This window comes from Camelus ferus, chromosome 33, assembly GCF_009834535.1.
Source record: "Camelus ferus isolate YT-003-E chromosome 33, BCGSAC_Cfer_1.0, whole genome shotgun sequence".
NCBI classification, from domain to species: domain Eukaryota; kingdom Metazoa; phylum Chordata; class Mammalia; order Artiodactyla; family Camelidae; genus Camelus; species Camelus ferus.
The window spans coordinates 14971567-14989091 of NC_045728.1; the positions used below are offsets into that span (position 1 = coordinate 14971567).

A 17525-nucleotide genomic window follows, 5' to 3' on the forward strand; every position below is an offset into this window, starting at 1 on the left:
AATAGTTAAGTTCAACTCCCCTCCTCAGCTTCTGACTCAAACTCCAGGTTCTTCCCAAAGACACTTGAAACCAATATCCTTTTCTGGAAAGTGTTCAGCACTTTCAAGTCCTCACTGACTTAATAAACCCCAGAAGGCATGGGTCCTAAGATGCCTCTGACTTTCAAAGCTGAATCAATGCCAAACTCTTAAAACACAGGTTGGAATGTCATGAATATCACTGAATTGTACACTTGAAAATAGTTAAAATGGCAAATTTTGTTATGTATCTTTTAACCACCGTTTTAAAAATTAATAAGCTAATATACCAAAGCCCACTGAATTGTACACTTTTTTTAAATGGAGGGGATTGAACCTGAGACCTCACACATGCTAAGCATGCATTCTACCACTGAGCTGTACCCTCCCCACCCGAATTATACACTTTAAACATGTGAACTATATGTTATATGAACTGTATCTCAATAAAGCTCTCTGGAAAAAAAAAAAAAGACGGGGAGCAGGTCTGTGTTGCTCACCAGTGGGTGCCAGGCACACTGAAGGTGCTCAATAAGTGTGTGGGGTCTGCCTGTGAACAGCATCCCCGTCTGCTCGCTCGGCAGGGACTCAGCCTCTTGCCCGGGCCCTGGCTGTGAGGGTAGCTTGCTCCCTGCCGCTGCAAATTTAATCTAGATGGACAGAATTAAGCTGCTTGGCAAAGCTGGCTCACAGCTCCATCTCCTCAACCCCCCGACTGGAATTCTCAGAGTAGGATTCTCGGTTCCATCTGTGGTCCAGCAATAAGACACGGTAAGTCAGTTTACAATGTTGTGTCCATTTCTGGTATACAGCGTAATGTTTCAGTCATACACATACGTGCATATATTCCTTTTCATATGGTTTTTCATTATAGGTTACCACAGGATACTGAATATAGTTCCCTGTGCTATACAGGAGAGACATTGTTTATCTATTTTATATATAGTAGTTAGTACTAGACTTCAATAAAACAGAATGCCAAAAAAAAAAAAAAAAAGATAAACGACAAGGACCTACTGTATAGCACAGGGAACTATATTCAATTTCTTGTAATGAGCTGTAATGGAAAAGAATCTGAAAAAAATATAGATATAGGTGTATGTATATGTATAACTGCTGTATACCTGAAACTAACATTGTAAAGTGACTACACTTCAATAAAAAATAAGAATTTAAAAAAGAAAAGAAACTGGCTGGGACCCTGATAGACCTGGGTCCTCCCAGCTCTGGAGCTCTGGGCAAAATCAGTGAGCCAAGTCTGCTTCTCTGGAACCGAGCCAGGGAGACATGGACTGGAATGAGAGTTCACCTGGAAAGTTCTCTCCCCACTGCCACGGGCACCAGCCCAAAGCCCAGGGTACAGGGCTTCCACTCAGAGAGGCTGATTCTGTGAGGCAGAAGGACAAGAAAATACTGGAGATGATCACACCAGCCCCAGCCGACGGGTCTTCCGTCTTCCTTCTTCTACCCCAGTCTCCGTGGGAGCTTCGTAGCTCATCCCCAAAGACAGCCGCCACCAACTCCTCTTTCCCTATATGTCTGTCATTCCCCCGGAGAAGGGGAGTCTACACTTCCATCCCTTGAATTTGGGACTGACCTGAGCCTGCTGAGAGCAATGAAATACGGTGGATGTGATGCTGTGTGTTTCCAGCCTGGCTTTCTATTTTTTTTTAATTGAAGTCTAGTTGATTTACAATGTTGTGTTAGTTTCTGGTGTACAGCATTTTGATTCAGTTATTTACATATATATTCTTTTTCATATTCTTTATCATTATAGGTTATTACAAGATACTGAATACAGCACAGCACAGGGAACTGTATCTAGACTAGCTTTTAAGAGCGCTGGCAGTTTCTGCTTCCTGTCTCTCGGAGCCCTGAGCAGTGAGGTGAGAAGTCCAGGCTGCTCTGCTGTTGAGAAAGGCCCGGGGAAGAGCAGGGGGAGACAGGCACATGAGCGAGGAAGCCATCGTGGACACGCAGCCGCAGACACCACCCAACTGCAAGCACGTGAGAGACCCCAAGGGAAAACTGCCCAGCTGAGCACAACCACAGACCTGTCTGAGATAAGAACACACCCTGGCTTTAATTTACTGGCAGAGTGGTTCCCTGAACAGCAATTGATAACTGAAACATTCCTGTGGTCACTTCTCAACACAGGAACCAGGGTGGTATTTTAAACCCATAAATCAAGTCACATCATGTTCTCATTCAACCCCCTCCAATGGACAATTATTTTCCACCTTCTCTATAAATGTCTGTGCACATGTGTGTGTGGTGTGTGGTGTGTGTGTGTGTAGCTTTACTGAGACATAACTCATATACTATAAAATATACAATTCATGCTTTTAAAGTATAAAGTCAATAGTTTTAACATATTCAGAGATGCGTAACCATCACCATAATCAATTTTAGGACATTTTCATCACCCCAAAAAGAAACCCCACACCCATTAGTCACTCCCTAAGCCTCCCAGCCCCTGGCACTTACTAATTGACTTTCCATCTCTATAGATTCGTCTATTCTGGATGCTTCATATAAACAGAACCATACAACAGGTGGCCTTTTGTGACTGGTTTCTTCCACTGAGCGTCACGTTTCTAAGGTTCATCCGTGTTATAGAATGTAATCAGGACTTCATTCCTTTTTATAGATGAATAATACTCCACTGTATGGATAAATCACATTTTGTTTATCCATTCATTAGCGGGTAGACATTGAGTCACCTCTACCTTGTCGGCTATTATAAATAATGTTGTTATGAACACTCAGGTGCATCTTTTTGTGTAGATACATGTCTCCATTTCTCCTGGGTATACACATGGAATGGAATGGCTGTGTCCCGTGGTATCTCTGTTGAACCTCTGGAGGAGCTGCCAAACTGTTTTCCACCGCGGCTGTACCATTTTACACTCCCACGAGCAGTGTATGAGGGTTCTCACTTCTCCACATCCCTGACAACACTTCTTAATGTCTGTATTTTTATCAGAGCTACATCTTAATAGGTATAAAGTAGTATCTCACTGCGATTGTGATTTGTATTTCCCTGATGGCTAACGACGTCAAGCATCTTTCCACCCGCTCAGTGACTATTTGTCTAGTCTTGGAGAAATGTCTATTCAGATCCTTTGCACGTTTTATACTTTAGTTGTTTGTATTTTTATTATGGAGTCATAAGGGTTCTTTGTATTTTCTAACCAAAAGTTTCTCAGCAGCTGTATGATTTGCAAATATGTTCTCCCCTGCCAACAGACTCTTCCCACATGCAGAATAAAATCCAAATTCCATCCTAGGGCTGAGAGGCTCACCTGACTTCCAACCTCCTCACCCCTCCCTCTCCGCACCTCCCTCCCTGCCCCCCACCACGCTCTTCACATTGCTCCTTGAACTTGTCAAGTTCAGCCCGGCCTCAGGGCTTCTGGAAGTGCCTGCCTCCTTTGCCCAGACCTTCTTCCCTGAAACCTTCGAGTGGCTCCCTCCTTCACTTCAGGACTCTGCGCAGATGTCACCTTCTCAGAGAAGTCCATCTGATCTAAAATACCACTTTTCTCCCTGCCACTCTCTATGCCTCATCATGCTACATTTTTTTTTCTTTCTAGCACTTTTTATAGCCTGGCATTATATACAACTATTTGTTTATACTGTCTCCCTATTAGAACCTCAGTCCCATGAAGAAAGTTCTCTGTCTCATGTCACTATATCTTAAATACCCCAACAGTGCCAAGCACATTGTAGAAATTCAATAAATATTTATTGAATTAAATGCATCTACCATTTACTGAATGATTATTATGAGCCAAGCATTCAGCAAAGCAGTTTGAATACAACATTGCATTTCATCCCCGCAACAAATCTATGCTACGAGGTAGGTACTATTATTACTCCACTTTTCTAGCAGATGAGGAAACCCAAATTAAGAGAACTTACCCGTGGTGGTCCCGCAAATTGTAAGTGGCAGAGCCAGGATTAAACCCCACTCCCAACCCCCCATTCACTTCAGCAAGTCACTTCCCCTCCTTTGAACCTCGGTTTCCTCATCTACGACATGGGAGTCGTCTCCTGCCTTACAGGGTTATAGAAAGACTGGCCAAATGAGATCAGGTAAAGATGGAGAAGAGGGCCTGGCACATCGTGAACGTTCAGGAAGTGTGAGCTACCCTGATGATGATGGTGATGAAGATAACCGATTACCGTGATGAGACGCCGCAAAATCATTGCTTTGAAATCAAACCAATGTCATTGTTTGTTAATATTGTTCAAACGCATCCCTGCAGACAGACTGCTTTCTTTTAGACAATGGCGGGGCTCTTGCAGAGGGAGGACAAGCCCACTGCGGCCACATGAGGTGAATCAGAGTTAGTCCATCGGGTGGGGGAGGCTTCCTGGCCCTGCACCACGGGAACAGGATGGTTAGATAACATCATAGACTTCCTAAGGCCTCCCCAAGAGTGTCCTAGAGCTCTCGTGACGATGAGCTTTCAGTGGCCTGTTAGAGACGGGGGTCTTGGCCTCATTCAGGGCAGCTGTTCTTCTGGGGCAAAGTCACACTTGTGAATTCCTGCCTGGCCAGCCCTGCAAGCAGGGGGAGCCAGCCATCCCCACTCACAGCTCCCCCAGGAAATGACCGGATATCCTGTTTACTGAACGAGGGTACCACCGAGATACTTCACATCCACGTGCTGTCACCCCGTGGATGACAGGAGGATGGGGGTCAGTCACTCACCAGTGTGGGTCTGCCTGTGTGTCTCCAGGGCATCCTCCTTCGAAAACTGGGCACCACACTGATCACAGACGAAGGCTTTGGCACCCGCTGAAAGAAAGGGGAGGCAGTTACCTTATTACCAAGAGTGACACTCCATCAGGAAAGGGGTCCTGGGCCAAAATCATGCAGACGGACTCTGGGGGAGGGGGCTGAACGCCTGTGACGATTCCAAGTCGGGGATAAATCACGGCCCCAGCAGCCAGCCCAGACCCTCCTCTGAGATGCCACCACCCACCCAGCTGGGCCCCAAATGCCCCCACTGAGGGCTCTCTCAGACAGAAGAGGTAACAAAACCAGAACAACCCAGACAAACAGAGATGGGGTGCAGAGGAGATGCCAAAGAAAAAGGGGACTTCTGGGGGGCTGGCTCCAGGTGACAGAAAAGTAGTAAATGACACAAACGTGCCCAGTTACCCCGCTTACACTTTATGAGGACACAGGAATCACTGACATACCTCTCCTTGGATAAACCCCTAACTCCGTGTGTCAGAAACTCAGCTCATGGTCTCCCCCAGCAACCTCCTGTTCCTGGCCATTTAAAGTCTCTGAATGACTCCCCAGCGCTTTCACGATAAAGGTCAAACTCCACGCAGTGATCCATAATCTGGCCCTGTTAGCTGTCCAGTTCCATTGGGAACTGTCCTCACCGGCCCTCTCTGGGTACCTCTCGACCCTCGCTGGGTCTCGCGGCCTGAGCATCATCCGGGCTCATTCCCATCCATTCTAGTCTTAGTCTGTTTCTAAGACCAGAGTACGCATGCGCCAAGCACGCCGGCCGCTCGCTGCTCCGCCCTTTCCAATCCGCCGCTGCACTCTGTTCCTTTCATCACGTCTAAGCGTTACTGTAAGTGCGCCTGTGCTTCAACTTTGCATTAGAGCGTCGTAAGAGGCAGAACCACTTCTCACATATATTTGTAGTGGAAAGCAGTCTGGTCCGGTTTTCACACTATCTCATACTTCCTGAGGCTGTAGCGTATTCCAGGCATGAGGCTAAGTATTTAAGGTATATCATTTCATTTAATCCTAACAACCTTTTAAAATACCTAGTATGATTACCCCCATTTAGCAGATGAGACAACTCAAGCTCAGAGAGGTTAAGTAGCTTGCCCAATGTCACACAGCAGGTAACCGTAGAGGTGGATTCAAATCCAAGCAGCCTGACTTCAGAGCCTTTCCTCTTGATCCCTATACCCTTCTGCCTCCCTAGGGTTCCATCCACAAAGTTCTATTTGGACTGCCCCCCAAGCCCAAAAAAATTTATCCCCCTTTTTTTTTCCTTTTTTTAAATTGAAGTATAGTTGATTACTATGATATGCTAGTTTCAGACATAGAGCAAAGTGATTCAGTTATATATATATATTCTTTTTCAGATTCTTTTCCATTACAGGTTATTACAAGATACTGAATATAGTTCCCAGTGCTATATAGTAAGTCCTTGCTATTTATCAGTTTTATATATAACAGAGTGTGTCTGTTCATCCTAAACTCCAAATTTACCCCTCCCTCCACCTTTCCCCTTTGGTAACCATCAGCTTGTTTTCTGTCTGTGAGTCTGTTTCTGTTCTGTAAAAAAGATCATTTGTGTCATTTTTTTAGACTCCATGAATAAGTGATAACATACAGTATTTGTCTTTCTCTGTCTGACTTACTTCACTCAGTATGAACATCTCTAGGTCCATTCATGCTGCTGCAGATGGCTCTAATTTGTCCCTTTTATACCTCCAGGTTTTGTGTAAAATTATACTTGAAAAAAATGGTCCCACTACTTTTTAAATAGTTTTTAAATCTTTGCCTTGGAGTATTCGTGCATGCTTAAGGAGGAGATCTCAGAACACAAATTGCATCAGTACAGACTTAAATTAAACACCAATAAACATTTAGGGCATTGACCTTGTCTCTGTTCCTAACGATGAGCAGGGACTAGCCTCTACTAGGTGCTCAATAAATACTAGTTGGCTGATTGACTAAATGAGTGATAATGTGCCCCAGGAAAGATATGAAATCGCCTCTCCTTAAGAGCTTTAAAAATGAACACTGTCATTTGTCTTAGGTGGCTGGCGCTGAACTCCGCCTCAAGGCAGGGAGAATACCATGTTCGAGGGGGTGTTCTGACCAGCTGCAGGGTGTCCTAAGGCCCTGGACCTGTACATGGCTTCTAGGGCTTTAAAGAAAGAGTCAAGGAACTTGATGGCAATGTAGTCAACTGTGCATTCACATGGGAGGCAGCCAGCCCTCTGCATCCATTTATACTGGAAATGCAGCAAGTACCTCGAAGTGCAGAGCCCCCCCGCCCTCCAAACAGTGAGAAACTTCCCCCAGCCCCAGATCATGAGCCAACAACAAGGGCCCACGGATCTGTAGGGGATCTGACTTTAACTGCATCCCGTTCTCTGGTCCTACCAGTTTCTCCCTGAAGAAGAAAGGGGAGCCTAACGTGGGAGCAGGGGCTGGAAAAGGGAGGGCGCCCCTGGGCTCCTCATCCCCATCACCTTGGCTCTGAGGCCCCGGTGAGCCGCCCGCTCTTCCTGCTGCAGCTTCAAAGGACTGTGGTGAGCAGGGTTCTTAGAAAACAGCCATCCCCGTGGCTGCAGGGGCAGCTGCTTTAATGGCTGAGAAGCCGGGAGAAAGGAAGGAGGGCAGGTAGGAAGTGAAGGGCCGGATGTGTGGCATCATAGCAGCTCAGAGGAAGATGAAAACAGATTCGCGCACGTGATCTCAGCAAGGTTGCAGGCTTGGCTCAGGCCTGACCACATCTGGCTGCCCGCAGAGCCCTCCCCGCTCCACCCCTGCCTCGCTGAAGTCACGAAATTGAGCTGAGTGTGTGAAAGATCCCTGTCCTCAATGACTGGGGTGACATCCCCGACACACACTTACCATGGATGTGGGCTCCCGCGTTGGCCCCAATTCATGACGCCCCAGCATTCGCTGCCCAGACTCCCCACAAACCCCCAGGGTGAGCCCAACAGCAAAAACAGGCAGTCCGGGACACAGGAGTCATGGAGCACAGAGAGGCAGAGACCACCCTCTCCCAAGGAGACATGTGCCTTTAAATTGTCTCTGTTAACGGCTGGCTCAGAGGCAGAAATATTTGGCAGCCCTGAAATTAAAAGTGATAAATTTCCTCGCCAAGCTTTGATCGATAATAGAGGCCTCATCTGTTAATCAATAAGACAGCCTCTGCCTGTTTACTGTGCATATGTTGTTTGCTGCTGCCTCCAGTATGATGTCAAGTTTGCATTCAGAGCAACTCAAGTGTGCATAAACCACATGGCTATTCCCAAAACGCATCACGGTGACATCATTCAGCCACTAATACATTTACAAAGCATCGGGGCGAGGGGGTGATGGGGGAAAGGAGGAGGTCATGCCAGTTGAAAACAACGGGCACATATGGATGCGTCGGCAGATTTACCCCCCACGATATTTCCCGGGGCTCATCTCGGAGAGGGGAGAAGTCCAGGACACAGCTCGGGGACAGCTGTTCCTCCTTCCTATACGCAGGGGATGTTTTCTGGATGTCCATTTTTAAGAGTCAAGTAAATATAAAATAGATGGTGGTAAGCGATAAAGAGAACTAAATAAGTGAAAAGGGGCGGAGAGGGCAGGGGCTGCTATTTGACACGGGATGAGCTGACATCTGAGAAGAGAATGAAGCAGGCGAGGCGAGAAGAGGCAACATCACTGTCTAAGAAAGCCCGTTCCAGGCCAAGGAAGAGCGTGGAGGCCAGGCGGTTGGCATGGCCTCAGGGAGGGGAGAGGGAGAGGGAGAGACGGGGCATGGATTTTGCAGGGAGAGAAATTAAACAGTCAAGAGGTAGCACCACATGATGAAAAAGTGGGCTAGACCCTCGCTCTCCTCCCCAGCAATTACAGACCTGAGTGAACCAGAGGACATGACAGCAAGATCCAGAGTGGGGAGAGCTGGCTCCCAGGCCTCGCTCAGCCGCTCACTGCTGTGGACGTCACCCATGTCACCTCGATGCACCTGTCTCCCCATCTGTAAAATGGGTATGATTGTAACCGTCTGCCTCCCTTGAGGCCATGAGGATTGAAGGAAGTAATGCATATTAAAAAATACAAAACGCTTTGCTATTCACTAGGTGCTCCGTAGATGTCAGATTATCAATGTTCTCTACACCTGGCGGGGTGGGCAGCAGAATGTGGTTAAGAGCGCAGGACTTGGGTCAGAAAGATCAGAGTTCAAATCCCAGCCAAGCTAATCACCAGCTGTGACCCTCAGCAAGTTGCCTAATCTCAGAGAGCCTATCGCTCCATCTGTCAAATGGGAACACCCAGAGGAAATCCCTCGAGAGTTGTGACAAGGTCGGGACAGTGGTTGGCCCCACGTCTGGAGGCAGATCCACAGAACCATCATCGCAGTCAGGCTCAGAGCCGGGACTCCTTTGTGCAAAATATGATTGATTTTACCAAAATTCAGTGTATAGCTATTTTGGGGCCACTTATCTTGTGTAAAGTGAGTCATTTGTAGAGACACATTTCACTATAATTACACACACACACACCGTCCTGCTAATTTATTTATTATCTTTTTTTTTTTTAGTTTGTTGGATTCCCCTTATTGTTGAATTTTTAAGGTTGTTTTATTCTTTTTTTTAAAAAAAAAACTTTGTTGTTTTTTTCAGGGGGGAGGTAATTAATATTGTTTGTTTATTTATTTATTAATGAAGGTACTGGTGATTGAACCCAGGACCTTGTGCATGCCAGGCACACACTCTACCACTGAGCTGTATCCTCCCCGTCTTGTTCTGCTAATTTAAAGGCAAGTGATGGTCTTCTTGAGGGAGCAGGAAAATCCATCATAGGACCAGCATGTCAGTAATGGCTCTTCATACGCTGCCGCCGCCCCCGAGTCTTACATCCTCCCCTGAGGAGCCCCAGGAGCCCCGTTCACAGGTCCTGTGTGGACTGCCAGGCTCTTTCCTCTTTTTGGTCTCCCCGGCAGACTGGAAGCTCCGTGAGAACAGGGCTGGCCTCTGCCTTGTCATCTGCTCCATCCCCAGTTCTCTGCTTGGTGCCTGACACGGAGTCTGCGCTCACAATTGCCTGACAAACAAAGAAACCCCCCAGGCCGGTTCTGGGCCTGGGAAGGGGGCAGTGGCCACTCAGGGCAGTGCTAGGCTGTCCCCTAGGGGGTGGCAGAGTCCTTACTCTTCACACTCTGGGCTCTCCACTGGCCCTTTTTCAAAATTCAAGGACATGGTCTCCGGCTGGAACTCGGGCAGCATGGGGGTGAAGGAAGGACAGGTCGGGAAGCACAGCTGTCTGAATCCTCTGGAGCAAGGGGTCCTGTTCATCGGCCCTGCGCTCCCCGCCCGGCTGCCCAGGACCCACGCCCCAGCAGCGAACACGCAACCTCCCCCCCTAGCACACTCAGGAGCCTCCTGTCGGCCAGAGCGGCCCCTCCCCTGGCTGGCAGGATCTGCTGTGTGACCCCACTCCAGCCCAGGCACCGAGTGTATCTGAGAGTCAGTGTTAAAGGGACGGACAGACAGACATTCCCGCCCCTGTCAGTCTCCCAGGGATTCTGCAGAAGAGGCTCAAGGAGGCTTTAAGCGCTGCTGTTGGGGGTTGGGGGGGGGACCAGCAGCTGCCTGACCACTCTGAATTTTCCAGACCCCTACTTCTCCCCTTTCTTCCGGACTTCCTGATGCCGCCAGAAAGTTCAACAGGGGCCAGAGGAAAGAGGAGGGGTCACAGCAGGTTAAGGCTGGGCGAAAAGAAAGGAGACCCTCGCCACAGCCCACCTGGAGGCTGGAGCCCGCGTAAGGCCTCCGTGTGTGGGAGCCGCTCCTCTCTGGGCCAAGGATCACCCCGCCTCTCAGGAATCAAAGGGGAGACCTGCCAGAAAAGCACTTTCAAAACCATAAAGCTTTCTATCAATGCCCAGCATTCCAACAACAACAGAGCTGAAATCCAGCAGAAGCACGTCAGGCAGGTTCCCCGCGGCCGCCCTCCTTCCCCGCCACTACCTCTGGCCTCTTCCCCTCGGCAAAGTAAACAGCCTTCCTGCCCAGAGACGACAGGGTTGGGGGGGGGGGGTCCCGAGCATCCAGGAAGGGGAGTAGAAGATACTGAACCCAATCAGATGTGGGCTGGCGTCTCTCTGCAGTAAATAAGACAGAAGCCAATGAGGGAAGGGAAAAAAATTACACATCCCTCCCTCTCCAAAACCTCGCCCAGCCCCCATGCTAATAAGAAGAGGGAAGAAAAAGGAACTGCGCTGCAAAAACACCTCCCGTCTGTGTCTGCCAGCATCTAATGTTGAGTGCTGTGTCCTTTTTCTTTTAATTCCTTGAGATTTTAAAATAAACATCTTGACTGTTCTGATGAGATAGGCATGCCTGCTTACATAAGGAAGTACAGAGTGTACCAAAACAGCAGACCCAAAAAAAGCATAAGCTGTCAGAACAATGAGTACAGACGCTGGGCATTTTACAACGGGCCATGGTGTACAGTTTTATTTACAGTACCTCTTATCTGACAGAGAACAGTACACTGGCTGCCAATTCCAAAGGCCAGGACTGCGTGTTCTTTCACTCAAGGAGACGTGTACTCCCTAAGAGGCGTGCTCGCTCGCTCTCCCTCTCTCTCTCTCTCTCCCTCCTCTCATTCTTTTGCTTTATTAACAAAACAAAAACTGATACAGGACCAACTGATAAGGTACACAGATTCAGGGGAGATGGAAAAGGGAAAGCAGGTGGGCAGATGTGGGTTGAATGGAAAACAACCAGCCCTATCGATTGGCTCAGGATACGGTTCAAGGGTAGTTCTCTGCGACAACCAAGTGGGAGAAAGGTCCTCAGGGCCTGGCCTCACTACAGGATGGGGGTGGAGGGATGAGCTCATGATGCAGGGCCTCAATCAAAGGTAGGGCTGAGAAAGCCCCCAGGACCACCTCCCTGCAGGCCACAGAGATCATGGAAGGACCAGGGATTTCGGGCAGCAGGTTTTCTGATCTCTAGATGTCAGTTTCCCATCAATGACCCGGTAAGTGCCAGACACCTCACATCTGGCTAAATGTCCACTCTGGGGAGGATGTGACCTTGGAATGGGTCAAAAAGAAGTGCCAAGGCATCTCTAGTCTGAGAGAACATTTCTTATCCTACCTAATAAATGGCATACTACCAAGAGGTGCTGGAGTGCCCTGGGGCTCCTGGCTTTCACTGGATCCTATGGCCCCGCTCGTTTGTCCCACAGAGAAAACAGAGGTCCACCCCGTCCCTTCTCCCTGCAACTCAGTTCTCAGCCCAGAGAGGCTTAGAGAGCTCTTTTGTTACCACTTTTAGCACCAAAGCAGGTAACCCAATAGGCTTGGAAACACTGTCCACAGCCAGTAGAAAACACACATGCTGAACACACAGTTAGCTGTGCAGGAGAGAAGTTCAGAAAACTCGCTCTGGAATCACACATACACGGGTTCAAGGGCTGGGTTCTGCCATTTCCAGCTACCGCTCTGGGGAGGCTCATTATCTTCTCTGCGCCTGTTTCCTCACCTCTGAAACTGGGCACAGACCATCTACACGGGCTTGAGTGATGCTTCATTTACATAGTACATGTCAAATCTTTGCCACCACGCCTGGCATCCACGGACTGCTCAATAAAAGCTAGTTGTCACTAACATCATCAATTATTGCCATGACTTCCTCCCTCAGTGTCAGTGTCTGACACAGGGATGTCAAAGGCACACAATGAACATAGCAGGATATTTTAAATCTTCTTACTACCCCAGCCCAAATGCAAAGAGAAAGAAGGGAGGAGAGATGCCCACTCTGGACAAGTCTCCAAGGGAGTAGAAGATAAAGAAAGGCAAAAGACACTGACGGCTGTGCACCCCCAAGAAACCCCCATGCAAACCAACAGTGTACAAGGAAAGACGTGTCCGGATCACCCTGTGCTGGGAGAAGATCCAAAAAACGGTCCACCTCCCATCGGCTCCCAACACTCATGGCCAAGTTTTGAGGGCGTTACCATCCTCCTACAGAGATGAGCGCAAACCTCTTAAGGTGGATGATTTTACGTATTTATTTATTTTCTTAAGGTGAATGATTTTAAATAAACACAGGTAGGATGGTAAATCTGTTGCAGTAAAAACAACAACAGCAGCAGACAAGTCTTCCTGGAATCTAAGAGCACTGATCTGGGGGTTCATCTCACCACTGCCTTTAACCCATTTCTCCCCCCCAGCACCTCCCATGACTGGCTAATCAAGGTACGGCGGTTATCAAGGCAACGACACAAAGCCCTCTCTTCCCCTGGGAAGGTCAGCCCCTGTTGTGATGGAGCAGACTTCCTTCCAGCACATCATGCCAACTCGGAGACCTCCCAGAGGTACGGACCTATGGCGGTTTGCAGCCACACGTGGCTTTGAGGTTCTGCCCTTTGTTGGTGGTATGGGCCTGGTGCCCACTGGGTAGCCTTATTTCCCTCCTTAAAATGGGGTGATCAGTTCTCAGAAGATAATTTGAACAAGAACCTCGAAGAAGGCCCTGGCACACAGTAAGTGCCTGGATAGTTTTGATGACTATGGAATAATCGCACTTCGTCGAGTTGATGAGCTCCAGGAGACCAGCCTTTGGCCTGAGCTTCAGGAACTCCAGCCCGTAACACTCCAGCCCCACAGTTGCTGGGGGTAAGGCCCACCTGCAATGAATAAATGGCCCAGAGAGGGGAGACACTGAATTCTCTGAGGCTCTTGTACACATGGTCTTCAGCTACAGGGGATGAGAGAAGGGGCACCATCAGATGAGGCAGGTGGACACCTGACTCCAGGAGGGTTCTGCTGGCCAGGGGCACCCAAGCTTTCCCGCAGCAGCACAAAGAGAAATGGACTCAGAGTCCCAAGTGTCCCTGCCAGAGCTGTGTGGCCGAGGGTGCATCACTGCCTCTCTCCATCTATAAAAGACAAGTTTTAAGATGAGAACTCTGTTAGGGAAAAAACAAAAAGATGAATGGGTGGTGCTGGAGACGAATCTGGAAGCACACAGCAACGGCAGTTAAACATGGCTGTGAAAGACGCTCAAATGCTTATAACCCCTGGTGATGGGAGGGCGCTGGCTGGACCACGCTGGGGCTGGGTTCCCTGATTCAGCCCGGGGATTCCTTCTCCCGGGGAAGACCTTGCTCTATCAGGCAGCAAAGTGGAACAGAGAGTCCAGATACCAAGAGAATCATTAGCCAGACAGAGCCAGGCTGAGCCAGTGAAGCCAAGGCAGAGGCTGACCCCTGAGTTCCAGGGAACACCCAAGCTTTCAGGTGTTTGTGGCTTTGTTTTGTTTAAAAGAGGCAGGACTGCAGCCTTGGCATCTGTAAGAGACTAGGTGGAAGGGCCAGAAAGGTCCCGGTGGGGACTTCTGCTGTGATTTTATGGGATATCCCCTCAACTGCTGGTCGCCAACAACTGTCTTCCCCCCTGGTCCCCGCTTGGGATTCTGAGGTGAGAGATTCATCACGGGAAGAGGGCCTTCTGCTGGCATCTAGCAGCCTCAGAGCACTTTTTGTTACCTGAGTCTTTGGCCTCCTCCTCTCAACTTCAGTTACCCTGCTTCTTTTACTGAAGCACCTCCAGGGTTCTCGGCCACAGGCCTTCATCCGGAATCGGGCATGGAGGGGACCCCCCAGCCTGTCACACACACACACACACACACACACACACACACACACACCCCTCCCCGGGGTAAGAGTCATGAGTGCTGCCTAGACAATGGGGAAAAGCAAGTCCAGGCCACTCCAGGGGTGATGGCCGAGATCAAAACCCCGCCTACCCACAACATCACCAGCTGACGTCTGCCACCACCCCAGTCCTCCAACATCCTCTGAGACCCCCTCCAGTTACATTTTCCCTTGAGGTCATTTTCAGAGAAAAGGGGGGGGCAGCCTTCCTCGGCCCTGACTGCAGTCTGGCCCTCCTCCCTCCCTCCTAGCCAGAGCCTTCCTCCCTCGTTTCTCACTGACTGAAAAGTGTGCCGAGTCCTCTCACAATGTTGGGGTCTCTCTGGGCGCCCTCTAGAGAGACTTCCCACATCCCCTCTTTTCTCAGAATCCCCTTCTCTTTCCCTACCCCTGGCATCTCTCTCCAACTCCACTCACTACTCCCTCTGTGTACCTCTGCTTAGGTAATCATATTTCAGCAAGTGACAAGAAACAGAGCATTTCAGGGGGCATCAAGCGCCATCACAGTGGGATAACCCCTGCCCTCCCCCAAGAAACCAGCGGGCAGGGCTCTGCGAACGAGTGTCCCTTGACTCTTCCGCTGGCCGTGACCTGTAAGAGCCCTGCAGACAGCAACTTCTCTACTCTCGAGAGCTCCACCAGGAAGCCACACCTCAGCCCTTCCAGACATCCCTCCGGGCTGCCGGGAAGGGGAAGGATTAAGTCACTGTCAAGCCTGTCCCTGGCTTTGATGTCGAAAGATTTCAGCTTAGGTGCCCACCAGCTACACCAAGAACAGAAGCAGTCTAACCTCCCCGAGCCTCGATTTCCTCACCTGCTGAACAGGTAACGATACATCCCTCGGATCCTACAAGTGGGACTTTAGAAGTGGCACAACCCCAGGGAGCACCGCTCAATCAAAAATGTGGCTGCAAGCTTGTTCGGAGGTTTTAAGGAGATGACGCATGTGACGATGCCCAGCCACAGGAACGGGCGCTTGGCAACTGCATCCTGACTCTCCCCTTCCCAGGATGCTAGGGGTCTGGCAAGGGCTGCCCTGCAGTGAGAAGCAATGACACTGCCGCTGCTCCTGTAAGAATATTGATAACTAACACTTACTGGGCATTTACTATAAAATAAATGCCATATTAACTACTTGACATGCCACGTACCATTTAACTCTCCCATCAATTCTAAGATTGTCCCCATTTTAAAGAGGTGAAAACTGAGGTTTGTAAAGCTTAGTTCACTGGTCCAAGGGCTCATAGCCGGTACGTATAAAGAAAAAGAAACAAACTCAGGATGGCAGCGTGGAAATCCATCTAATCATCAGGGCCTTTGATTTTGACTTTATACATATAAACAGTGAAAGGGTAAGAAGTTCACATGAAAGGGAGTAGAGAAAGGTCCCAGAGGCAACGGGCTCGACGCCTCTGCTGTTCTCCACGCTCCGGTTCACCCCTGGACGTAGGGGATCTTTCCCACCAGCCTGAAGGCCATATCCTCTTCTCTAAACACTTTCCTCTGAAGAACCACCCTCCCTTCTTGGTCCAGGAATGTACCACCACTGTCCATCAGACAGGGCCTGGACTGGGGCCAGCAGCGCCAGAGTGAAGATCTGCCTCTGCTGCGGACCTTGGTGTAGAGTCCAGAATCCCGACTGACTCGGCCTCCACGTCTCCACCTGCAAAACGGACGCCGCGCCAGGTGCTAAGAGCTGCCTAAAGCTATCGGGGGGAAGGGATGAGTTCAAGACATGAAGACGTGTAGGGCCTGACAGAAGAAAAGGTACCACCGAACTTCAAGACGGACTTAACAGCTAAAACCGCAACTGGGCACAGCCCTCCACGACTGCCTCCCTTCCTGGGCATTCTTCCTCTGGCTTCTAAGCAAGCAAGACAGTCTATCATAAAAGACAATCAATTGTATTCACTTAAAATAGAAAAATGGCCCCTCACATTGATGAATGACAGCCAACTACGAAGAACAAAATTGACAAGGCTTTCTTGGTTGGCCCTCGGTTAACCAGAAAGTCCCCCTTGTGTCCCTTTCCCGTGCAGCCTCGTTGATCCAGGCACCACAGAGCAGATGCTCACCCTTGGCTCCGAGGTCTCTCCCCTTCCCCAGCTCTCTCTGCACGTGCCTCTTATCATCTGCCCTTTATTCACTGCCCTAATTGGGTCCTTCCCCCTCAAGAGCAGCAGGTAATCCAATCAGTTTGGGGCTGAATATGTAGATTTTAGGCCAAAGTGTTCATCCTAGATAGACTTCGATGTCATCAGTTACTTTAAATTCACTAATACACACACACACACACACACACACACACACACACACACACACACACACACACACACACCCTGCGGGGTTCTTCAGACCAAGTCAGAAGCAACCAACCCACAGCTCCCACTGTCACTCTATTCTTGATGACAGCTGGGAAAGAGGCCCGTCACCTGGCTCGCCCGTCACAACAGCCACGACTCCATCTCAGGCCAGGGGACCCCGGAGTCTTCCGCCCCTCCACCTCCCTCAGGCCCCTCAGCGGCACCTCGAGGCTGCCAGTCTCTTCAGGCCTGCGGTGGCTTTCAGAAAACAGAGCATTTCTATTTTTAGCACTTCTCAGCCTAATAATACTCCCCAACACCCATTCAGCTTAATCACTTTATTGAGGACAAGAAGCAGGCTCTCCAGCCCGGGTGCTTCTGATGTTAGGAAGTAGTAAAATGTTCCAACTGGTTAAAAATGACACTCATTGGCTTGCCTTTGGTGTTTCTGAAACCTTAATTGTGGCTCAGGCTGTGGATCTAAAGAAGCTTGCAGGTTTCAGAGTCTTTTTCCCTTACCCCCCGCACCATAATTGAGGTGTTACATTACAGCAACGACACTGATGTCTGCAGGCTCAAAATTCAGAAGCCTGAAGCCTCCACACTTTTCAAAACAGAAATTTTGCCTGTCACACTTCATGCCCGTTCTTAGCATGAACCATCACCCCAACGTGCCCCTCAACCAAAAAAAAAAAAGAAGAACTCGACTTTTCTGGCTGACCTCACGCAAAAGGTCCAGGTGGGGTACCTTTTTC

At 49.2% G+C, this 17525-nt stretch overlaps 1 protein-coding gene and 1 long non-coding RNA gene across 8 annotated transcripts in view; one reads left to right on the forward strand and one right to left on the reverse strand.

The window, feature by feature from the left end:
• Positions 1 to 17525, reverse strand: part of ZBTB16 (zinc finger and BTB domain containing 16) — a 184209-nt gene that overhangs the window by 59108 nt on the left and 107576 nt on the right. For 6 of the 7 annotated variants that reach the window (XM_032472647.1, XM_032472644.1, XM_032472648.1 and 3 more), the window contains exon 4: positions 4739 to 4825. The exons of the other annotated variant lie outside the window; for it this stretch is intronic. In XM_032472647.1, the coding sequence (XP_032328538.1) occupies positions 4739 to 4825 (87 nt within the window). The remainder of the gene's footprint in view (positions 1 to 4738; positions 4826 to 17525) is intronic. 7 annotated transcript variants of the gene reach the window in all.
• On the forward strand, positions 14037 to 15359 carry LOC116661193. The gene is made up of 2 exons (XR_004317002.1): positions 14037 to 14231; positions 14911 to 15359. It is a non-coding gene; the product is annotated as an uncharacterized LOC116661193 (long non-coding RNA).